General features: G+C 48.9%; 1 protein-coding gene across 1 annotated transcript in view; it reads left to right on the forward strand.

Moving 5' to 3' along the window:
- STIMATE (STIM activating enhancer) overlaps nt 1-18,042 on the forward strand; it is a 55,309-nt gene that overhangs the window by 19,686 nt on the left and 17,581 nt on the right. Inside the window, exon 2 of the mRNA XM_068558889.1 lies at nt 17,106-17,154. Within this exon, the coding sequence (XP_068414990.1) occupies nt 17,106-17,154 (49 nt within the window). The remainder of the gene's footprint in view (nt 1-17,105; nt 17,155-18,042) is intronic.

Consider the following 18,042-nt stretch of genomic DNA (forward strand, 5'->3'; position numbering starts at 1 on the left):
GGAACCCAAGGTGCCTGAAGCATCTGACAGACTACTCTAGATGGGATTCCCACTGCCAGCCAAGGAGGACTTACAGATATTTTAGTTCACAGGGCACTGATGATTTCTTCACTTAAGGTCCCAAGGCTCCCTGGAGTCAGGATATTATTGTAAAGTTAAGGCTTCCTCAGCTGCTCTCTGCTGCCCTGACACCTGATTCCCAGGCTTTGGGACTGAGGAAATGAACTCTGTTGCTTGTCTTCTGCTCAGATTCTGGTTGGTTACACAACGTATATTGTTGATAAAGAGAAGACTCTGGGTGCCAGCTGCCCTGAGTTGAGAAGCTAGGGAAAAGGTCTTAAATGTAGTTTTATAACTGTGGTATCAAGAGAAGAGCTGCTCTTCTATTAATTTCTCTGCTAAGGGTGCTTATCAGTTCATTTCAGTTAGAAGGTGAAGCCCCAGTACATTCCCAGAGGAAGAGTCTTCTGCTGGGTAAATGTGTGGTACTCTCACAGAGCAGTGCCCCTTACTTGCACGGGCGGTGGGAGCCTCTCTGGTCTGTGAACAGACCTTCCTAACTGTGCCACTTGGTCCTGACAGCCCAGGAGCACAGAGCCTGGAGCAGCAGCCAGTGGGAGGGGGAATAGGGCTGTGGGGATGGTGGAGGGATATTGCACACCCTGGGAGACCGGGGGCTTTCCCCCTCCCCGCTCCAGCTGCTTGGGCTGCCCAAGAGCCTGGGCTGTTCTGTGGGAGGCCGAGTGGTGGCAGGAGCAACCAACCTTGGGCAGCACTTGTCAGAGACCTGTTGTAGCCTCAGCGGGTGTGGCCTCTGCCTGTACCAACGAACTTCAACAGCAAACAGTTTCAGTTTCCACCTGCATTAAGACTTGAATTGATTTTTTAACTGCAAGCCTTGAAATTTTGGATGATGCATGTATTGTAGATATATATGATATGCTATAGCTACCATCAGTATAGAACAAAGTTTTTGAACTATTTTTCTATCTATACTTAAATTTTCTGAGTGAATTCTCTTTTGGAGGCTGTTCTTTTCTTTTTTCAATTTTAATTTTATTTTATTTTTAATTTTATTTATTTATTTATTTATTCATTTATGGCTGTGTTGGGTCCTCGCTTCTGTGTGAGGGCTTTCCCCAGTTGCGGCAAGCGGGGGCCACTCTTCATCGCGGTGCGCGGGCCTCTCACTATCGCGGCCTCTCTTGTTGCGGAGCACAGGCTCCAGACGCGCAGGCTCAGTAATTGTGGCTCACGGGCCTAGTTGCTCCGCGGCATGTGGGATCCTCCCAGACCAGGGCTCGAACCCGTGTCCCCTGCATTGGCAGGCAGATTCTCAACCGCTGCACCACCAGGGAAGCCCGTGGAGGCTGTTCTTGACTTTTGTTAATGCTGTCTGGATTGCACATAGAGGTTTGCATTTCAGAAGCTTTGCATTTTATACCGAGGGGCCAAGCCCAGTCAGTCCTGATGCTGAGACTTGTTTTGTGGGGAGTGAGGGTCAGCAGTGGCCTGGGTTCTGGTCCTGACTACCACTTGCCACCTGTGAGACTTCAGCAAGTTCCTTAACTGCACTGAGATTCAGTTTCTTCATCTAGAACTTGGGATGATACTATCCTCCCAGGGTGGATGTGAGGAGTGATTGAGTTGGCGTAGCTCGAGACTTCAGTATTTTGATGATGACGATGATGATACCATACCTGATGAGGCTTTCTCAGAAACCCTCCTAGAAACTCAGGTGAATTAGCCATGCATGTTGGATTTAGGTAGGAGACAAGGTTGTTTTTCTTCAAAGGTGAGGCAGGGTTTGGTTGGAGACCCTGTTGGGTGTGAACCTGTCCTCGGCCAGTTGCCCTCACACAGCTTCCAAAGTGTTCACAAGGGCTACTGGATGAGGGAGATGGGGGGGGCCGGGGAGCCCCTTCACCACTGCCAGGGAGTGGCATTGAGAGTATATGACCTGCAGAAGGTCAGAGGGCAAGTGGAGTCATCTTTATGAATGAAACAGTCAGTACACTGGGGTTTTCCTCCTAGTAAGATTCTTGGAGCTGAGTGAGCCAGGTAGTGAGTGGCAGTGTTGTGTCCAGTCCTCGGCTTCTGTTTAACTCTTGGTGGGTGAATGTACAGCTGGACCTCCACCCTCTCCTTCCAGGCTCAAGGTGTGAACACGACGTCCCTATACCCATTGTATATGTTCTGTTCTCTGCTGAGTTTGGACCATCCTGAGCAGCTGGAATCATTTCAGAGGCTTGGGTTACAAGGATGAAAACCCACCCTGCAGTCTGCAGCTCATCACTGAGCAGTGGGGCGAGTGGGTGTCTCCTCTGACTGTTGGAAGCAGCAGTGAGGCAAGTTTCTGCACTGCCTGAGCCGACGATCATCTTCCATGGTGGGACTGGGCCCGGGCTGCAGGTGTTAGCTCTGAGAAACACAGACTCTGGGGCCACTCCTTTTTCTGTTTGACTAGTCATGAGGTTGCAGTGAAGGGCTGTGTAAAGAATTTTTATAGTCAGAGGCCTCTTATTCAACACAGGATTGATTATTGGTTAATTTTTAAAAGGCAGGGAATCTGGGGAATCCTATAAAATATAAACATATACGATGAACATTTTATTTGAATCTATGCCTATGAGCATCAGGTGTGAGGGGAGCCCCTGACCTGACTGACAGGAGCATGGTGGCACATCTTGTCCATCAGGGATGACAGATGGCGCAGCAATGGTGCTTGCCCCTGGTTGATGTGGACTAAATGGGCTGAAGTGACATATTTCCCGTCTCTAGTGAGTCCTGCCTGCTGGAAGCTTTTCTGGCAGAAGGAAATTTTCTGAATGAGTTAGGTTTGAGGAAGGCTATAAATTAACCTAATGTGCAAAATTGTGTTATTGTCATTTTTAAATTATTGTTTTTGGCAACAGCAGCTTTTTTCTCAGTTAACTGTTTTTAGACCTTTTTTTTTTCCCTACCACAAAGTAATACATGCTCTTTATAAACAAAGAAAACATTATGGAAATACATAGCATAAAAAGCAGAAGTTCCCTATAATTCCATGTTCTAGAGAACTACCCATGGTTAACAGTTTATTGTGTGTGCCTTCAAATTTCTGCATGTATATATCATTTTAAAATAAAAATAGGCTCACATGACACATTACTGTTTTGGTGACTTGCTTTTTTCCATGAGCAAGCCAGGTAGTGAGTGCTTTTTTTTTTTTCGGTGACATGGCATTTTTCCATGTCAATGCAGATAGATTTACCTCACTTTTTAGAAAACTTTATTGAGGTGTAATTTATATAGCATAAAATTCAGCCATTGCAAGTGTACCATTTCTACCTCACTTTTTAACAGTCGAATTACCTCACTTTTTAACAGTTGAATTCCACTGTATGATAACTTACATTTAACCCCTCCCTTATTGATAGACACTTAGGTGGTTTTTTTTAAGTCTTCCACTCTTACAGACAAAGCTGCAATACACTCTTACACAGACTTTTGGGTATTTGTGTGAGTGTAACAATAAAAGAAAATCCTAGAAGTGGATTTTCTGGGCCACAGTGTGTAAATATTTAAAATCAAAACAGACATTACCAAAATATCTGCTGCAACTTTTTAAGTGATCTGTGGATTGATAGGGAGAAAACCATGCACGTCTCCGTCCACCAGGAGAGCAAATGGAGTTCATAAATGTATTTGGCCAAGGAATCCAGTTAGCAGTGTGGTAGTGACACAGAGCAAGAGCAGATGCAGCAAATCTCTGTGAGTTCCCTAGGCCTGGAGGGTCCCCAGTTGCCCAGGGACACTGGCTCTCAGGGCAGAGTCCTTCTAGGACGGCCCATTCCTGAATCCTTGCGGCTTCCGTCAGTGTTCAAGGAGAATTTACACTACCCATCAAGCCTTCATTAGGAATATTTATAGGTCTGTAGCTCCTCCTGCTTCTGAAGTCACACTGCATCCTGGAGGCCTCTTCATCCACCTCCAGCAGCATCTCTAACATCTCTGCCTCCAGCATCCCTGGTCCCAGGAGGCTCCATTCACTGTGACCATTCTGACGCCAATTTAATGATCCTGGGGACCAGGATCACAGATCCACTTCCACACATTTCCCTAGTGGTTGTACCATTTACTTTTCTGCCTGCAGTTGAAGAGTGCCTGTTTCCTAATATCTTCACCAAATGTTTTAATCTTTGCTAATCGGGGCAAGAATAATTATTAATTTGCATTTTAAAAATTGACCTTATTGAGGTTGCGTATCTTCTTGTGTGCTTATCAGCCATTCATTTCTTTCCATCCAGGAGTTCCCCATGGAACACTCCCACCCCTGCTGAGGTCATCAGCTTTAGCAAATGGCACCGCCACCCTGCTCCCAGGGAAGCTGTGCTTCTAAGGAAGCCCCGTGTTTAGAAGGCTAAGCATATTTATTTGCTAGACAGTTTAGCTTTTTCTCTCGCTTCTCTCTCAGCCTTTGGCCTACCCACGTGTGGGAGGATTAAAGCTGGCTAACTTAGAACCTCGGCTTTATCTGTCCAGAAAGAGTCCTTACAAGAAATATTCGTGAGCACTTAAACTGATTACAAACCCAGAGTGTCCGGTTCTTGGATCTAAGGCCAGATATGGTGAGGGAGGCCTTGACAGGACGGTTCACCCTGCCTTGTGGTTAGTTAGGAGGAGGAAAGGTCTGGGGTAGTGTCCTCTGGCAGTCTTGCTGGCAGATTACTTTGGGGCCAAAGAGAAAGCTGAGCAATCTTAGTCCTGTTGCAGGACTAATGGTTTGCAAACCAAACTTCTGGGAGAACTCACTGTGCAAATTCATGGAACTTACTGAATTAAAAATAGATACCTGGACGGTAGTCAATAACTATGTCTTAAGTGACAAACTGAAGGAATTCCTTTGTTCAACAAATATTGTGTAGCACCCTGTTAAGAGCCAGGCACCCTCTAGCTGCTAAGAATGTGGGGTAAGCAGAGCAGAAGTTCCTGGTCTTACAGAGCTTCCTTTCTAGTGGGGAGAAAAAAGACAGTGGTCAGGAAAACACAAAAGAATTTCTGAGATGAGAGGCATTAGTGCTGTGAAGAAAACGAGATAGGGAAGTGAAATTGAGGGATGGGGGCAAGGCAGGACGCGCACACCTGGAGCTGAGGTGGTAGGGAGAGACTTCCAAGGAGGTGACCCGGAAACTGGGACAAGAGTGAAAAGAGGGGCCCGCCACTTGGCAAACTGGGAGAAGAGTGTCCCAGACAGAAAGTGCAGCTGCGGCAGGATGGAGCCAGGTGAGTGTGGTGCAGAGAGAGAAGGCCGGAGGGGATGAGGGGATGAAGTCAGAGAAGCAGAGAGAACCCGAAGTCACGCAATACCTTGGCCATGAGAAGGAGCCTGCGTTTTATTCTAACTGCTGTAGAAAGGCATGGGAGGGCTTTGTGTGTGTTTGTTGTTTTTAAAATTTTTATGGAGGTGTCATTTACATAAAGTGCACAGCTCTGAAGTATAAAGTTTGCCTTTTGACAGATTTGTGGCCAGGGGAGTTTTAAGTGGAGTGGAGGGACACCCTCAGCTGAACTCTGACCCCAGTCCCCCCCCCACCCCCGCTGCAGGCACCTGCTCAGCCAGCTTGTGGGACAGCAGCACCAACCTGCTCTTCCCCCTGGATCGGAGTGTGATGACAGGGTCTCATTCCGTGGTGTTTCTTGAATCGGTGACATGTCAGTTCAAATTTTTTCCCCACTCTGATTGTAGAAGAAATTCTGCAGCGTCCCCGAGTTGATTTCATGGTGCATCTCCCTTCTTCAGCTAAGAGCAGCGTGAGGCGTCTTGACAAGAACCAGCCCTTTTCCCCAGTGACCTTCTGAGCCTTCCGAGTTGGTCTTGAGCCCTCTGTCCTGTCAGTCCCTCGGTGTTTCCTGAGCATGTCCTGTGTTCGCTGCCTGCTGTGGTGAGGCGGGAGGCCCGGCCCTGCCTGCCTGTGGGCCATGCCAGCCTGAGCTGTGCCCTGCCGCTCTGCCCAGGGTGTCCCTGTCACCACTCTTCAGTGCTCACCTTTCAGAGCACCAGCATCTGGAGAGTTCTTCCAGTGGCCAACCCTTGGGGCTGATGGAGGCTGACGGACCAGGGAACAGAGAGCACAGCCTGCTATAGCTTCGTTCTGGTCCCACATGGGAAGTACAGGCCAGAAGGAGATTTGGAACCAGAAGTACAGTGATATAACAACTAATGATCTTGGTTGTATTCAGATGGTGACATTTTAGATAATTTCACTTTCTCTGGTTTCCAAACTTACCACAATGATGTATAATCTATAAGAAAAAAGAAAGACTTTAGGGAGGCTCTGGATCCACAAATTATAATCAGATGAGTGCTTTCTTGCTGTCTGCAGCTGGGCTTTGCACCTGAGGATGCACTGTTCCTCTAACAGTAGTACCTCTGCTCCTTCGTGCTGTGATGTGCACAGTACTTGCTAAGTATAAAGCACAGTTTTAAATACTCTAAATATATTGTCTTGCTAATGCTGCGGTGAGACGGGTGCTGTAATCTCTCCCACTTTATAGAGAGGCAGATAGAGGCCCAGAAAGGTTAACAACTTTCCCTGGCCCCACGTAAGTTGCTGATGTGAGGTTTTGAGCCCAGAGCTTTGCACACTGAGTGCTAAGGTGTCACCTCCTCTGTCCTGTGACGAAGCCCAGTGTGCTCTGCTCCATTTGTTCGGTCAGTGCCTGCTTCCTTCTAAAAGGTGCTGAGCTGGGTGCGGAGGGTGTAAACACAAATAAGTTAAGGAGGTGTCTGCCTCCTTAACTAAGTGTCTGGCGGGAGAAACAGATCCTTAGTATTGCACGTGAAGTGTTAATCCAGGGGTGTGCATAGGAGACTTTGAGAAGCCAGAGGGAGGGAGGAGGCTTAGCCCAGTTGCAAAGGAGGCATGTCTTAGAGTTGTCTGAACTTAATCTAAGAGTTTTCCAGGAGAAGAAATGTGGAGGCCCTCCCAAGCCAAAGGGACAATGTGAGTGACAGCTAAGTTGGGAGATGCCAGGCCATGGGTACCTTGTTTGCCAACTTGAAAAGTCAAACTTGTGTTCCCTGAGGGATGGGAGGTAGGGTAGACTCTGGAGGCTTCTAAGCAAGGCGTGGCATCTCAGCTCACTCCAGCTGCAGTGTGGAGGTGTTTAAGGGAAGAGAAGCAGAGTCGGGAGGACATGTTGCGGGGAGGAGGTGGGCCCTGACCTCAGGGAGCCTCCTGGGCCCTCTTTGCCCTTGCGGTCCAGCCCTACAAGAACCAGCGTTGTCCTGGATTAGGCTTCCTCAGGTTGGCTGGTGGGGGTGGGGTGGGGGGAGGATGTGTGCGCTGGAATCAGGTAGATGTAGATGCACATGCTGGTTGTACCACTTTTGGCCTTTGGCAGATCCTCTGACCTTATGTGTAAAACAAGGATGATACCTTTCGCGGTTGTTGTGAAGATGAGAAGTAACGATGTAAAACCCTGGATTGAATGCCTGATGAAGGGTGGTGGTGAGGCAGCCACACCACTCACCTGCTACAGCTGCTTTTGTCCCAACATTGACCCTATGACGTAGACAGCTGAGGACACTTAGACCCGGAAGAGTTAAGTGACTGGCTTAAAATAATAAAACTTTTGGTAAAGCAGGGACTAGATTGCAAACTACCCCCAGCTGGACTGCCTTTAGTCCCTTGTCACAAGGATCATGTGGCTCTTCACTTCTTGAAAAGCAGCCCAGTCTGGGTGTACAACTACCCTAGGCTAGAACTTGGTCACACAGCCGCACCCAGCTGCAGGGGAGGCCAAGGACACAGTCTGCAAGCTACCGAAGGGACTTCCTTAGTAAGAAAGAGAGGGGCCAGTGGGTTTGGGGGGCAACCAGCAGGCTACCTCAGTGTCTTCCTGGAACTTTCTCCCTGCCCTGAAGACACTGAGTACCTCTGGGGTTTTCACACCACTAGGGAGCATTAAGGAGGCTTGGATATTGGGATGATCATTTATAATTTAGGGAAAGTGCAGAAACACTTCTGGGTTCTTCCTAGATTGCTGGTTCCATCAGTGAGGGTGGATTTACTCACCCCCAGGAGTTTCTGTCCTTTGGGATTGGGGTCCTGGGAACACAGAGCCAGCAAGCTGTGGTTTGAGGTCACTGGCCCAGCCAATACCAGTTACAGAAAGAGGCCTGTCTCAGGTGGCTGGGATTTCACCCCAGCTCCACTACTCAGTACCTGGTGATCCTGGACAAATCAGCTCTTCCCTTCCACTTTCCTCACCCTTTACACCGAGGAGGTTGGCCCCTCAAGGACCCTTCTGGCTCTGACTCAGATTCCAAACTGCCTAGTTTGTGAACTGATCCCCAGCTGGCACGGGTGGGGGCTGCTTGCCATTTGCCCCGGTAAACAGTCTGTTACCCTCGACAGGAAGCCTCTGTTGCATGAGCCACTGAACCGTGGTACAGCTTGAGAAATGAGGCCATCAGAGTGTCGTCCTGGTCAGCAGCCTGTCACTGGGCAGAAGGCTCTAAAACTCTGGTTTTTTTTCTGGCTATAGGTCATTGGAAGGAGAGGGTTTGCCCCCAGGGCTGAACAAGAAAGCATGAGCTCATAGTCTCTGGAGCTCCCCCACCCCAGGGGGTGGAAACCTGCTCACTTCCCGAGGCCTGAGATCTCACACAGGGACTGGTGAAGAGCCTGTGACTCATTTCCATAGACTGTGACGTGGCACCATCCAGGGTGTCTTCTGTTGTATCACTCTGTGAAATGCCAGATGCTAAGGTGGCTGCTGTGTGGTCTGTGATCACCTTCTAGCGTCAAGATTACACTTTAGCAGTAAGAATGTGAATGTTCCACACGTTTTATATTGTAATTGAATTGCCTTGGTGGATTTTCATGGCAAAGAGAAGCTCTCTGCCAAGAAGCCTACCCGGGTTCACGAGCCCCTTCCTATACTGTATCCGCAGCACGGGTGATTTTACACCCTCATCATGCTGGTTTGGGAAGTGCCGTCAGATGAAGAGGGGCTCAAAGGACTGCTACCTCCTGGTAACCACGTCTTCTGAAGCCCAGTTTACCCCGTTGTTATTCAGGCTTGAGCCCTGCTTTCTCTTCACCAGACAGTCAGGAGCCTCTTACTGCCCCTTACATGCGTCTAACTCTGCTTCTCTCAGGGTGCGCCCGGCACGGACATGGCTCTCTTAAATTGTGTGGTTTAATTTCTAAACAGTTGTGCTTTTTATGACTCGGTTTCTAAGTAGGACTGCAGCTGCTTTGAGGAAATTATTTCCCTTCCAATTCCTGTGATTTGACTTGCAGTGCCACCTCTTATGTCTTCTTCCTTGTGATATAAAAGGAAAGACCCCTGTATAAAATCCCAGCTCTCTTCCTCCACTCAGCAAGTCCCTGGGGCATCAACTGGGCGAGGCTCCGAGGAGGACAGGGAAGTGGATTGCCAGGTACCTGCCCTCTAGGTGCTGACTCAGAGAGGTGTGTGCAGAACCAAGTGATGAGGTTGCCGGTGTGAAACAGGTAGAATCTGATCACCCATACCGCCTTCCTGTTGTGTGGCACCAAAACCACAAAACTTCTGGAAGAGTGAGCACTATGCCCTGGTACCCTCAGGGGAGGGTGTGAGCCGAGGCCCAGAGCAGGTGGGCAGAGAGGAGGGCAGGTGGGAGTCTTGCCAACCTCACTTGAGCTGCTTCCTGGGCGCCCACGTGCCTTGATGAGTGCACTCTACAGCCATGCTGAGGCTGTCTTTCAGTGATCACATTGTCAAAGCAAAAAGTTTCATTAATACACGGTGCTGGCAGGGATGTGGGGAAAGGGCACTTGTATGGGTTGCTACAGCCTCTTTGGAGGGCAGTGTGACAAAGTCAGCTGCACATAAGCTTTGATGCAACAAGTCTTCCACTAGGAATTTACCCACACAGGCAGAGATGGCACATGGCAGGGACATTCGCTGCAGTGGTGCTTGTAGAATGACTCAGAGATGACATTACCATGCCACGGGCTACCACATAGCCTCTAATCCAAGAGGTAGAGTCACGTGTACAGTAGGTGAAGCTCCAGGGGGTTGTCAAGGAGAGCAGGAAGGGTCCGACTCTGTGAAGTCTGCGACCATCTGTCTGTCTCTTTAAAAAGACATCTGTCCATCTTTATACTCGCCTGGCACATCTTTGGAAGGACACACAAGATCCAGGTGACAGTGGTTGGCCTTGAGAAGGGAAACAGAGGGACTGGGATTTCAGATGGAAGGGAGTGTTCTGAATTCTGAATTGTTTTGTTTCTTTTTTAAGAAAAAGTAAAGGGGGGCTTCCTTGGTGGCGCAGTGGTTAAGAATCCACCTGCCAATGTAGGGGACATGGGTTCGAGCCCTGGTCCAGGAAGATCCCACATGCCGTGGAGCAGCTAAGCCTGTGCGCCACAACCACTGATCCTGCACTCTATAGCCTGCGAGTCACAACTAAGCCTGCGTGCCACAACTACTGAGCCTGCACTCTACAGCCCACGTGCCACAACTGCTGAGCCTACGTGCCGCAACTACTGAAGCCCAGGCGCCTAGAGCCCGTGCTCCACAACAAGAGAAGCCACCACAATGAGAAGCCTGTGCACCGCAACAAAGAGTAGCCCCTGCTCACCACAACTGGAGAAAGCCCTCGCACAGCAACCAAGACCCAACACAGCCAAAAATAAATAAATTAAATAAAATAAATAAAAAAGAAAAGAAAAAGTAAAGGGAATTACCTGGTGGTCCAGTGGTTAGGACTCTGTGCTTTCACTGCTGAGGGCCCGGGGTTCAATCCCTGGTCAGGGAGATCCCGTAAGCAATGCGGGCACGGCCAAGAAAACAAAAACAAAAACAAAAGTAAAAGTAAAAAAAATTAGTTTTTTAGGGACGCCATAACAAATAATCACAAACTTCTTGGCTTAACAAAACAAATTTATTCTCTCACAGTCCTGGAAGCCCGAAGTCCAGAATCAAGGTGTCAGTGGGGCCATACCCCCTCCACTGGCTCTAGGGGGGAGAATCCTTGCCTCTTCTACTTCTGGTGGCTTCAGAGGTTCCTAGGCTCCTGTCTTCACAAGGCCTTCTTCTTCTCCGCTCTTCTCTCTCATAAGGGTACTTGTAATTAGACTTAGGGACCCCCCCACCCCCCGTTAATTGAGGATTATCTCTTCTCAAGACCTTTAACTCAATTACATCTGCAAAGACCCTTTTTCCAAGTGAGGTCACATTCACAGGTATTGAGGATGAAGATTTGGACGTACCTTTTTGAGGACCACTCTTCAGTTGCCAGTCACATTTGGAGTGGGGGGAACTTAGCTGTATGTTGCTTACAGTAGACCCACATTAAATATAAAGTGGAAAGAAAGGAGATTGAAAAAGATGTACCCTACAAGTTCTAACCAAAAGAATGTACTCTCTGGATTTTATACACTCTCCGTATATTTACCTCTTCCAAAAGATGTATTTTAATTCAAAAATGAGTAAGATTGGAAAAGAAGGGAGCTGTGTTTCAGGCAAGTTAAATGATGTGCAGTGTAATTACACTGAAAGTTCCTTGAGGGCAGGGACTGTGTTTGTGTTTTGCATTTTAGTATCCCCAGCACAGAGTAAGTGCTGGCTGTGGGTGGGATGGGGAGGGGAAATGGGTGGGCAGGTGGGTGGGTAAGGCGACTGGGAAGAGTGGGGGCAGGGAAGCCTGTGAAGAGGCAGTCTCATTAGCATGGGAAAGCAGTCATGAGGACCTGGACTAGTTCAGTGGTAGAAATGGGGAAAGGGACACATCCAGAAGACTCCTCAATTGCAGAGTTGTTGGGGGAGATTGACAGAGTCAGGGGAGGAGAATATGGAGGCCCCAGAGGTGAGGAGACTTCCATTCTGTGCAGAAACGGGGAAGCCAGGCAGGACTGGCAGCGTGGGCAGGAGACACGACTCTGCGGGACCAAGCTGCACTTGGAGGGTCACTGGGGGCCAGGGCTGGGGGAGGAGGCTGATGAACCCTTGGCATAGAAACCCTGAGGGGGGGGGGGGTTCTCCCCAAGGGTCAAGCAGAGGAAGGAGGGCCTGTGGAGGGAGGAGAGAGCCATTGAGACGTAGAAGGGAGCCACAGAGGAACACTCAGAACATGGGGGGATTCCTAGAACCCTTCTAGAACCCTGAGCTGCCTGCAGGCGCAAGAGGGAGGCTGGTGTGGAGAGGTCAGGTTGCAGCTGGCAGACCCTAGGTCACACGCTTCTCAGAGACCAGGACCAGGATGGGGTGGCTGAGCCCCAGGACTGGGAAGAGTGGACACAAAGGGGAGGAGAGGGAAGACGGTCCAGGACAGGGCCTGCAGGGTGTGGTTTGCTTTCCTGAGCACGTGTTCTGTGCCAGCTGCCTCCACCTGTTTTCTCTTGTTTAATTTTGAGGTCAACCTGCTAGATCATAGAGGCCCCCCTCCTTTTTTTCTTTTTACATAAAGTCACATAGTAGCAAAGGACTCACAGTGCGTCTCTCTGGCTATTGGCCACTACTGCTTTTCTGGCGATGGGGCCCCACGCCTGTCTCTGGGATGTGTGTGCATGAAGGCAGACAACCTGCTGGGAGCCCCCCCCCGAGGGCTGTGCGCCCCAACGGCCCCCTTGTCTGTCCCCCATTCTCTACCCCACCCACCCACCCTTCTTTGTCCCACGAGGGCCTCTCTTAGGCGCTGCTCCGTCAACCTTGGGTTCCAGCTCCAGTGTCGCGGAGTGTCAGGAGCCTGACCTACCCTTGAGGTGTGCCTGCTTCCCCTCCACTAGCCCTCCGGCCTCAGGGGACGTTGGTGGATACGTTAGAAAGAATGGATTGCCCTTTGCTTTGCCCTCTTGCACCGTCTGAGTTCTCTCCATCCTGTGGAAGCACCAGGAATTGAGAAAAGATCGGTTGTCCGAGGGCTGAGCCTGAATCACTCTCTGGAGCTTCCGAGGGAGCAGCTGCCACAGCCCCGTGGGGAACAGGCCTGTTTGGGAACAATTACCTGGCTTGTCGTCCATCAGGGACCCGGAGGCAGCTCCTCATCTCTTACCTGCAGAGAAGCCTTGTGTCTCCCCAGTTTCCCACCTCTCACCACCACCAAACCAGAACCAGAAGTGCAGTGGAACAGTGTAAGTTCCCAGCTCTGGAGTCGTCCTGGACTGTTCTCTTCCTCTCACACACCAACCCCCCCCCCCCCCCATCCACCCTGTCGGCAAGTCCTGTCGGCTTAGTGTTGAAGATACAGCCAGGATCCCACCTCCTGTCTGTCGTCCTCTCCTGCTGCTAGCTGGCTAAGCCACCACTGCCTCGCGGTGGGTTCTCATACTGGTCTCCCTGAAGGCTGCTCAGCACGGCAGCAGGGGTGAGCCTATTCGACTGTAGGTCACAGCCGTCCTGCCCTGCAGCTGCCCCCTCGTCACTGCAGGCAAAGGGGAGCCTTTGCTCCCTGGGCCACAAGGCCTGGGAGGCCTGACCTCATGTCCCGTACTCCCGCCTATCCCTGGCCTCTGCCTGACGGCTATTCCGCAGACACGGGTGATTCTCACTGACTGATGCTCACCTTCCGGGCCTCCTCATCTGTCCCTGCAAACCCACTTCCCAGGCCCCTTCGCTCCTTTCCTGCTTTCCTGTCCCTTGTTGCTACCTGACATGCTCTGTGTTTACTCCTCTCTCCCCCCTTGAACATAAGGAAGGTGGGGGGTTTTGTCTATTTTGTCTCCTGCCGAACTGGCCCCATAGCACAGCAGGCCCCTCAATAACACATGGCTGGGTGAACGGGATCTTCTGTTCTTTTCCAAATTAGATCTAGAGTAGCTTTCTTAATGCCTCTTCTTCCTTTAATTAAAAAAAAAAAAAAAAAAAAGATTTTAGACTCATATATTCTAGGGAAAGGGGGTAGGACATGGAGAGGGAGAAGGCAGGAGCCCCACGTCTGCTCTTCAGAAGAATCTGAATCCACTCTGAGTCCCGTGTAGGGCGCTCCCGCGCATGGACGGCCTGCACACACCCTTCCTCTCCCTTTCCTGAACCAGAGCCCAGCTGTGAGTCACATCACTTCTCCCCATGTCCCACTTTGCTGCATTAATACAAGTCTGACACAGGCTTGTCTTTTTTTTTTTGAAATAAAAACAATATGAACATGGAAGAATGTTTAAACCATTCAGAATGATATAAAAAGTCTATGGGTCCCCTGACCCATAATTCCTTTCATCAAAGGAAGCCTTTGTTAACAGTCACTTAACATATCCTGGGGAAAAAACCCCTGCGTAATACCACCATAAATATATATTCTTTAAAAATGGGTCTGAACAGAATCATGGTAGGCATATTATTCTGCAGTTTGTTAATATAATTTGGAAGTCTTTCCATATTAATCCATGCAGATCTACCTTGTTTCTAGCAACTGCATGGTGTTGCCTTGTACCGTGATGTATATACCCGACCCCACATTGATGGTTTCTTCCTGGGTTCTTGTTATGACAGTATTACAGTGAAGACCTATATACATCTTGGCCTGTGCTGCAGTAAGACCTGTGCAACACGTACTTGGCAGGGCACTGCAGGTTAAGGGGTGTGGGTATTAACAGTTTTGATAGATATTGCCGGATTGCCCTCTGAACGCTCGCACTGGTTCATTCTTCTAGAGTGTGTTTTCTTCCCAACTTTTTATTACAAAAAATGTTAGACCTAAAAAAAAGTCTAAATAAATTTAATGAATACACAAATGTCCTTCATCTAGGTTTATCAATTACTGTGTTGCCACATGTATTGGTGTGCTAAGGCTGCCATAACAAAGTGTAGAATGGGTGTATTAAACAACGGAAATTTATTTCCTCACAGTTCTGGAGGCTGCAAGTCCCAGGTCAAGGTGTCAGCAGGTTTGGTTTCTCCTGAGGCCTCTCTGCTTGGCTTGCAGGTGGCTGTCTTCTCACTGTGTCCTCACATGGTCACCCCTCAGTCTATGTGTGTGTCCTAATCTCCTTTTTTTATAAGGACACCAGTCATGGTGGATTAGGGCCCACCCATGGACCTTGTTTTACTTTTATTATACCTCTTTTAAGACCCTGCCTGCAAGTAGTCACATTCTGCGGTCCTGGGGGTTAGGACTTCTTCATGTGAATTAGGGGGGGTGGGAGGAGGAATACAATTTGGCCCATAACACCATATTTGCTTCTCTTTACTTATTGTATATTATATTAATATAATTATAAATATCATATAATTACTTATATTTGTTGTATTTATCATTTATAATTATAGTGTAATTATTTATAATTACATTATAAGTTATACCATTTATAATATATTTATTATATATAATTATCATAAATAATGTAGAATTTTCCCCCTAAACCACTTGAAAGTAAATTGTACCCATTCTGGTACTTTAGCATGTATCTCCTAAGAATGAGGACATTCTTCTTGGGTTATGTTTTGGTGTCCTTTATTTTATGCTGATGGGGACAGACTCCCCTGAGGAGAAGAACACATGAGCAGGAGGTGCTCTGGCCCTGCCTGTGGGCTTTCCCTCCAGATGGCTTGTCCTGGCCCAGCTCCCTCCGCATCGCCTTCCTGAGCCCCCAGCGCCTCAGACCAGAGGATGCTTGCAGAACCTCTGGGCCTCCCTCAACTCCAGACTCTTTGGCCTTGTTGATGTTTTGGATCTGTCATGTGTCAATGGGATGAGAGCCCTCCTCACAATTTCACCTGCTTTTTGGTCTCTCTGTCAAAATGTCTCTAAACACCAGACATTTCATTTCTGTGCATAGACAGTCCTTGCTTTGCAAACCAGGGGCTGCCTGTATTTATTTAGAGAAGTGGGCTTATTGATTGGGCACCCGTTTCTCTCTCCCTGCCTTCCTCTTCCTGCATCCTCATTGCAGCTTGGGGCTCTGCCAGAAGTCTGTTCTTGCCTGCTACTGTCGTGTCTGTTTCTTCCTTGGTACTTTTGTGTGGGAGAACATCATCACACATGCGGCACTTGCATTGTTTGTTTTAGTAGATAGAGTCGTTGTGGAAATAAGTCTGCCTAGGGCTTCAGTGGAGGACAAGACACTTAGAACTTTTTTGTTTCCTTCAGTGTAAATGGTTATGTCTCAGACCCACCCGAGGTGAAGATGTCAGTCTGGGGAGCCCTTTGCCATTCGACATGGTCAGGCTGTTGCTGAATGAGCGTCCCGCCTCCACTGTCCTGTGCTGGGAGTGCCACTGCCTGGTGCTGGGACACAACCAGCGTCCTTGCTCAGTCCTCTCCACCCCCAGAAACCCATCATCTACACAATTCAGAGCCGCTTTTCCGCCATTCCCACCGTGTCTTTGCCTCTGCTTAGGTCTCTTCCCTGGCTTTTCCTTCCCAGCAGGATTCATTCCAGACTCCTTGGCCTGACACTCAGGACGCTGCTCAACCTGTCTCCCTTGTTACCTGCTATATTAAAGCCAAATCAAATTATGCCACACACACTCTGTCACGTCATGTCCTTGTACCTGTCAGCTCATGGTGTGTGCTCTGTCCAGAACGGCTGTTCTCTCCCCTCCCTGGTCCGTTTGCTAGCCTCGTCCCCAGTCCCCAGGACTGGGCTTGGCCACCTTCCTGACTGGTGCCCTTCCTCCAGGCAGGCAGGCGGGCTCCCGCCTTCACTCTGCCTCAGACTTATCTGTTCTCGAGCACTCGCCACCCTTGCGGGTACGTGTCTGCCCTCCCCTACAGCTGCCTCTGCCTTTGTCTCCACAGCGCCTGGCTTGGAGCAGGTACTCTGTGAACGTTTGGGTGGGTGGGCAGATGGATGGATTTGTCGTTGGATCCTGAACTTAGAAGTAGCTACATTCCCCTTTGCGGTTTCCAGTCCCTGTCTGAAAGACCCTTGTCACAAAGAAGAAAATACAATTTTCCACATGCTGTGAGGAGCCATTCTTCCTAAGTAGACAGTTCGGAAGAGTCTCTACTGGTCCGTAGCAACAGGGCCTCTGAGACCTTCATGGCTTCTTGCACATCATCCCATGTTAAAGAGCAAGTACCCTGACTCAGTGGTTTAAACACTGAGTGTGCTGAGAACCCCCAGCTTGTTAAATGCACTTCGCTTCCTTATCACTGTAGAAAGGTACTGAATATCTGTCTTTTCTTTCAGTCAAACGCTTCAGAGAACCAAAGCATGAAAGACGTCCTTGGAGGATATGGTGCGTATTTAAATATTAACTCATTCCTAGAATGCTTTTGACTATTTGGGTTTTTTTGGGGGGGCGGGGCATGGAATGTGAGCAATTATACATAACATAAAGTGTTGAAATCCATTAGTCCAGTTAATCATCAGGAACTGTGTATATATAATATGACAGCACTTCAGTTTCTCCAGATAACTGTTGAGCCCACTGTAGGGCTAGTGACAGCCAGATGGTGGCGATTCTGTCATAACTGCTGTCTAGTTTTAGGAGGTGGAAGATGATACAGATGTATCAGTCCACGTTGCAGACTTTGTTAGTTATGTCTGCCTGTTGTTGGACTATGTTAAATCTTTGGACTCTCTATGCGTAAGCAAAAAAATAATCTAAATTTGGAGATAAGTCAGATGTACCATGTAAATGCCCCTCTCCCCAAAACTAGTCTTTCTTAGTCCCAGGATGACCTTGTGGCAGCAGTTTTTCCGTCATAGAAATGGTGGTTAAAGCTTCAGACATAGCTTCCAAAGACAAAACTCCAAAAAAATAAATCACTTAGAAGGAGACAGCCAGCTCCTCAGGACAACATAATGCCCTCAAGAAGCCATCTTTCAGGGGCTTCCCTGGTGGCGCAGTGGTTGAGAATCTGCCTGCTAATGGAGGGGACACGGGTTCGAGCCCTGGTCTGGGAAGATCCCACATGCCGCGGAGCAACTAGGCCCGTGAGCCACAACTACTGAGCCTGCGCGTCTGGAGCCTGTGCTCCGCAACAAGAGAGGCCGCGATAGTGAGAGGCCCGCGCACCGCGATGAAGAGTGGCCCCCCGCTTGCCGCAACTAGAGAAAGCCCTCGCACAGAAACGAAGACCCAGCACAGCCAAAAATAAATAAATTAATTAATTAATTTAAA

This window comes from Eschrichtius robustus, chromosome 12 (genome assembly GCF_028021215.1).
Source record: "Eschrichtius robustus isolate mEscRob2 chromosome 12, mEscRob2.pri, whole genome shotgun sequence".
Taxonomy (NCBI): domain Eukaryota; kingdom Metazoa; phylum Chordata; class Mammalia; order Artiodactyla; family Eschrichtiidae; genus Eschrichtius; species Eschrichtius robustus.